Here is a 6,792-nt window from a genome sequence, read left to right as displayed (position 1 = left end):
GGGAAAGAGCAAATATTTTAGCACAGATAAACAGCTACAAGAAAATGTACTGCAGTCTACAGGGCTAAAAAATCATGATGGGTCTTGAAGGAAATTCCTTTTGAAACAAAACACTATTACAGCCACGCAAATACAGGTTACATACGCCTTCTGATGGAACTGTGCAGATCTTAATGTGTAGATATTAATGATTACAAATTAATATAGAAAAAATCTGGCATAGGAGTTGAAACTTAACCAGGGACATAATCTCCACACTAGGCAACATGACATCTATTTTTCGGACTTAGGGGTATTTTGAATGCCTCAGGGGAAGACATTCCCTTCCGCTAGGGAAGTAGGGGATTATACCTTTGGAAAAGTTTTGGTAATCCTTATAGTCAAGAATAAAAAGTAGAAAGCATAAATCTTGGAGGGCTCCCTTTGGACTATTCCAAATACCTTCTCAATTATGAGTCGGGAAGTACAAACCAACTATGAATAAAGGAATTTTATTCTTTTAAGATCCCTTAAGCCAGGAATCGAAAGCTAAAATATATAGAGGGGCTATATAAGTAAGTAAAACAGGCCAACTAAGGACTGTGGTGAACTGGAGAGTGGACAGCCCATCTAAAGAGGGGAAGCTCCAACTCAGTTCCTGCTGACTACTGCCAAACAGAAATGGAGACATGGGCCAGATAATCAAATTTTTCAATTAAAGCTCTAAATATGGATCTTCACATTAAATAGTCTTGGCAACTAGTTCAAATTTAAAAAATACACAAAAAAGGCTAAACAAAATACATCTGTGAGCCCAGTGGGGACTGTGATCAACTGATTTGCAACTTCCTTTGAAACTTCCTATTGGTTCCTTTTCTTACGGCTGTGGGCAGTAAAATATTAAAAAGGGGAACATTTGTGTTCTTACATGGTGGGGCCCAAATAACAGACATTAGAGAATACTATCTCAGACTACAGCCAGTCTTAGCTGGGTGCACAACTGCAAGAGATAGAGTAGGAGGTAGTAGCTATAAGGAGGAAGAAGAAAGATGAATGAGTCCCTAGGGCTAGAATCAAGGAAGGAGACAGTGACCTACACATAATAAATAGCTCTGGACTGAACAGTTAGCATGTGGTTTCTCTTATACCACAATGTTGATTTTTACTATTTACAACAGCCAGGACATGGAAGCAACCTAAGTGTCCATCGACAGGTGAATGGATAAAGAAGATGTGGCACATATATACAATGGAATATTACTCAGCCATAAAAAGAAACGAAATTGAGTTATTTGGAGTGAGGTGGATGGACCTAGAGACTGTCATACAGAGTGAAGTAAGTCAACGAGAAAAACAAATACTGCATGCTAACACGTACATATGGAATCTAAAAAAAAAAAAGAAAAAGAATGGTTCTGAAGAACCTAGGGGCAGGACAGGAATAAAGACGCAGACATAGAGAATGGACTTGAGGACACGGGGAGGGGGAAGGGTAAGCTGGGATGAAGTGAGAGAATGGCATGAACATATATACACTATCAAATGTAAAAGAGATAGCTAGTGGGAAGCAGCTGCATAGCACAGGGAGATCAGCTTGGTGCTTTGTGTCCACCTAGAGGGGTGGGATAGGGAGGGTGGGAGGGAGACACGAGAGGGAGGAGAAATGGGGATATATGTATATGTTTAGCTGATTCACTGTTATACAGCAGAAATTACACACCATTGTAAAGCATTTATACTCCAATAGAGATGTTAAAAAAAAAGACCCAACACAGGCATAAATAAATAAATAAATTTATTAAAAAATAAATCAATCTATCCTATTATAATAAAAAGCATGTACTACTAACACTATATACTTGAAGGCATGAATTGATAAATAAAAATACACCTGTAGTATAGATGAATACTTTACTTAACTATTACTATGCCTTTACAATTTACACAAGTTAACTACGGAAGGAGAAAGAACAAATTATACAGCTATGGTTCAACATTTATAGAATCAATTTAGAACATAGTTTTCTGGGTTGATGTTGTTAGACCTTCATTATACCAAACATTAACAAGGAAATTATTTCTCAGAGTACTTCCAGGAGAGGATAGATTCACTGGTCCATAAGATATTTAACTTTAAATCAGGAAGCAGTGTAAGCATATCCAGAGTAAATTATTCAAAACAGAACTATGTTCCAAATAAACACTGAGTTTGGTCTGAAATTAAAGTTATACAACATCTTTTTAAGTGATACTATAATAAAGATCATCCATTCTGTTTTTAAAAATATAAAAATGCATGGAATACGATGAAGAGACTGAGAAACACAGATATTATACTTACAATCCATAGGAAGAATTAACTGCCAGACTGGTTATTTGTTGCGGTGGTTCTCCACTCACCCATACCAACTGAATAACTAATTCTGTTTGATAACCTGGAGACTGTTTAAGTGGAGAATTTTTAACTCTGTAAGAAAGGAAAACATGTTACCTGTTAACCAATCTTCAATTATCTTATTAGCCTATGTAATTATAAAGGCATGCATAAATAACTATATAAAAAATAACTTTATATATAAAATTGTAAAATATAAAAAATGTCAAAATCAGAATCCTGTCCTCTAGGATCATTTAGTCTAGTTGGAGATGAAACACCTAGATAAATCACAAAAATAAGAAATTATACGTAAGTTCCACATATAGACTGGGGAGGGAGGGGAGAAGGGAAGGGGGAGAAGTGGGTAGAGAGGGATGAGAGAACAGGGAGGGATGGGGAGAAGAATGAAGAGAAGCAGCCACTTAGGTATTAAGAGGAAAAAAATCAAGTTAGAGAAAAAAATCCAAGTTAGAGAAGTAGGCTTAAAACTTGAAAAAGGTATGGTATAACTAAATGAAAACTGGCCCAAAACATAAGGAGTTAAGGAAAAAGTATAAAAAATGTGAGCAATTTATTTTTGTTTGTATAACCACTTTTACTAATAAAAAAAATCTTTTTTGACTTTGAGTTGGTAGTAGTTTTGATTGCAGACTCTTCCCCTAATAACTGCTGCACAGTGTTAAAAAAAATTGCTTTTGCAAAAAATATGCCAACAAGATAAACAAGTAGGAAAACCCATAGTCAAAAATTAACAAGTGTCTAAGTTTGGTCACAGCGGAAGGTGTGTGTAGCAACAGTAAAAAAAAAAATGACTATAGCGAGACAGGCCAGGGCCAGACTTTACAGGGTCTTTGAGGTCCAGCTGCAAAGGTTTGATGTTGGTAGAAAGAACTCAGGGCTCTCAAAAAAGCTAGAGTTTGAGTCTTGTTCTGCCACTTACTAGTTGTCTTCCTGTCTAGAAGTGGGAATAATATTACCTAATCACAGTATGACGGCACTGTGAGTGCCTATGAAAGAGTTTTGTCAATGGTCAGATTATACAAAAGTAATATATTTTCGTTATTAAAGTATTAAAAGCCAGTGAAGATTTATAAGAAATATTTTGGAAAGATTAACCGTAGAGGCATGCAAGACAAAGTACAATGAGACCCATGCGGAAGTTCCTGTGATCCTTGTGATGCGAAATAATAAGGTAGATTTCAAACACATGAAGTAAGTTCTCAAAAGGGCTCGTAAATTCCATTAAGGTAGACACCTTGCAGTTACTTTTAATACTCCGGCAGAGGCAGTACTCAATATTTACTGAATGAATGAATGAGCTGGAGGCTGATTAGAGATAGAGGAGGGGAGAAAAAGAAGACAGTGATTCTAAGTTCCAAAAAAGAAAAAAGGAAAGAAAAAAGATGTCAAGATGAAGAGCTAGTTTTAGAGGAAGATGTGGTTAACTTTGAGGTGATGGTAGGATCTTCAAGTGAACTATTCAGCAAACAGTTACACTCACTTGTACTGAGTGAGTTCATGCAAAACTTATACTGGTTAAATTTGTTATAAGCATGTTAGAGGGAGTGAAGGGAGGGTTTATAAATGTGAGACTTTCTAAGGAATAAAGTTACTTAGATATAATACCTTGTCATACTAGCAAACTTCAAGTGGTTTTGGAAGATAAAATTTTTTTTTAATGCAAGCAATTTATTTGTGACTACTTTTTTTTTTTTTTCTTTGCGGTACGCGGGCCTCTCACTGTTGTGGCCTCTCCCATTGCGGAGCACAGGCTCCGAACGCGCAGGCTCACAGGCCTAGCTGCTCCACGGCATGTGGGATCTTCCCGGACCGGGGCACGAACCCGTGTCCCCTGCATCGTCAGGCAGACTCTCAAACACTGCGCCACCAGGGAAGCCCCTGTGACTACTTTTACTATTAAAAAAAATCTACTTTTACTTTAAAGTGAGAACATTTTTGATTGCATAGACTCTCTCCAGTAATTGTTCTTGCAAAACATATATAAAGCCTGGTTACTCCAACAATTCTTGGGGCTTCTGCTCTGGAGTGAGTGTATAAAGGAAGGACAGCAGGAAGTCTATTTGATGTTCAATCTCCTGACACTAAACTCAGAGAACCCTCTGAATCATTTACTTGGTGCTTCTAGTGAAGAACACCATGACACCAGACTTTTTGCTGTCCTACTTGCTAGACTCACTCTAGGTAAGAAAAGGGTCAGGATGTTGTCCAAATTTCAGAGTAAACGTGAATCACCGAGGGTACCCCTAAAACAAACTGAGTTGTGGTCACATCTGCCTGTGCAAAGTCTTCAAGTTAATACACTCAGAACAGTACACTGGCTGATGCAGAAGTTCTGATTTCCCTCAGGGAAACACCAACTGCTTGGCTACAGCCATCCCTCTTTGAAAGACAAAAATAAAGACTGAGTAGCATTTCACCTCCACCAGAGACAGCCTCTGTTGATATAAGCACAGCCTGTAGAGTCTGAGTGTGCTATTTTCTCCCTGTATGAAATAGATAAGGTTCAAGGAAGTGTCTACCCTCCCTCTGGCATATTTAACGTGCACATTAGATTAGATTCTCAAGAGCAGGAACAGGCATTCAGGGATAAGTTTAGAAGTGCATATACGGGCACATTTAGGATGTAAGTGATGAAGACACACAGAAGTCATGGAATTCTTATTTTACTTAGTATGAAGGAACAAAAAAGTTCTTAAGCAAAAATAAGTCAAACTTGCTGAAAAATCCCCAACTGGTAAAAAATTAGAAACCGAATCAAGAAATGATGAAATATGTTAGGTTTTAAAAATACAAAATGGGGGTTGGGTGGGCGTTACATTTAACGTCTACAATGGTTATATGCAAGTTACCATTTTAATGTTTTTAATATATACAAATTAATTTGCTTACTTTTTAAAGATAAAGGGTTGAACTTTTATAAAAAGCTCTGTAATTTGTACAAATGTATTTTAAATGTCAAAATAATGTCTGGAGGCTTTGTAGTTTCAAAATAATTTGTAGGTTTGGACTAACACCCTGCAAAAGCACAGCTAAAATACTTAAATAAAACCAAAATTTTATTGGTAAAAGAAGTAAATTGAATAGCTGCTTTTAAAATGTTTCTTCAGAAAAACAATTACGTACAGGGAGGGATGGAGTGGGAGGCTGGGGTTAGCAGATGTAAGCTCTTCTATACAGAGTGGATAAACAACAGGGTCCTACTGTATAGTACAGGGAACTATATTCAATATCCTATGATAAACCATAATGGAAAAACATATTAAAAAAAGAATATATATATATATATGTATGTATAACTGAATCATTTTGCCATACAGCAGAAATTAACACAACATTGTAAATCAACTAGATTTCAATAGGGGAAAAAAAAAAAAAAACTCCCTAACCCAATTATGTACAAAAACATTTTGTATAAAAACAAACAAAAAACATCTAAGTATTAGTTATTTTCACATCAATTTAGCTATATTTCTGACTTTTAAAAATTGGTTTTTGAGATTGTGGACTAAAACAATGTGAAGTTAATAAATAACTGCATTAACCTGAAAACTATTAAAATGGTTTAAAAAAAGAAATATAACTCAAATTGCCTATTATTTTAAAAAGTCACTAGTGAATGTGTGGATTTTAGACAAAAATCTCAAACTTGTTACCAGAAATATATTACCAAAATAAACCTCAAAGACAAATTGTACTTTATATGCTTATAAAAATTAAATTGACAAAAAGCAGGAGAAATACACATTAAAATCAGAAGAAGTGACATTAACAAAAATTTTACAAATTTAAGTTTAAAGTACAGAATATGTAACAAAAGGGAAAGATGTAGAATTCTTTTATTACCAAGTCTCATTCTATCTAAACATATGCCAGACTATAGCAGAAAGGAGGTGTGTGTATATATACCTGAGAGAGAAAGGAAGGGGAAGGGGAAAGGGAAGGGGGAGGGGGGAGAGAGGGAGAAGAAACTTGAGACCTTTCTGAGAATGTACTGATAGGTGCTTAACCTCAATGCTTATATTGGTTAGGTCAGATCAGTCTCTCATCCTTGGCATTACTGACATTCTGAACCGGGTCATTCTTTGTCGTGGGGCACTGTCTTGCGCACTGTAGGATGTTTTCCATCATCCCTGGCCTCTACACACTAGATGCCAGTAGCACCCCTTCTTCCCGTTGTGACAAATAATATCTGCAGACATTGCCAAGCACACTCTGAGGAGCAAAGTCATCCGCGTTTGAGAACCACTGGCACAGAACACACAACCTCAAATTCATGTAAACATATAAAGCAGATTGAAAAAAAACTCTACTTTTCTATACATTTATATCACAAGTGATTGTCACATAAACCAATCTGCCTTATCTCTGGGGTGAATGAAGTTTTGATTACACGGATATTCTCCACAGGAACTGCT

At 36.3% G+C, this 6,792-nt stretch overlaps 1 protein-coding gene across 1 annotated transcript in view; it reads right to left on the bottom strand.

The window, feature by feature from the left end:
* The window catches only part of STXBP5 (syntaxin binding protein 5), a 163,303-nt gene that overhangs the window by 61,652 nt on the left and 94,859 nt on the right, over positions 1–6,792 (bottom strand). The window contains 1 exon segment of the mRNA XM_007453212.1: positions 2,306–2,446. Within this exon segment, the coding sequence (XP_007453274.1) occupies positions 2,306–2,446 (141 nt within the window).

The sequence above is a fragment of the Lipotes vexillifer genome, unplaced genomic scaffold (assembly GCF_000442215.2).
Source record: "Lipotes vexillifer unplaced genomic scaffold, Lipotes_vexillifer_v1.1 scaffold1161, whole genome shotgun sequence".
In the NCBI taxonomy this organism is placed as follows: domain Eukaryota; kingdom Metazoa; phylum Chordata; class Mammalia; order Artiodactyla; family Lipotidae; genus Lipotes; species Lipotes vexillifer.
The sequence above is the reverse complement of the archived record's forward strand: the minus strand, read 5'-3'. Positions and strand labels throughout refer to the sequence as shown.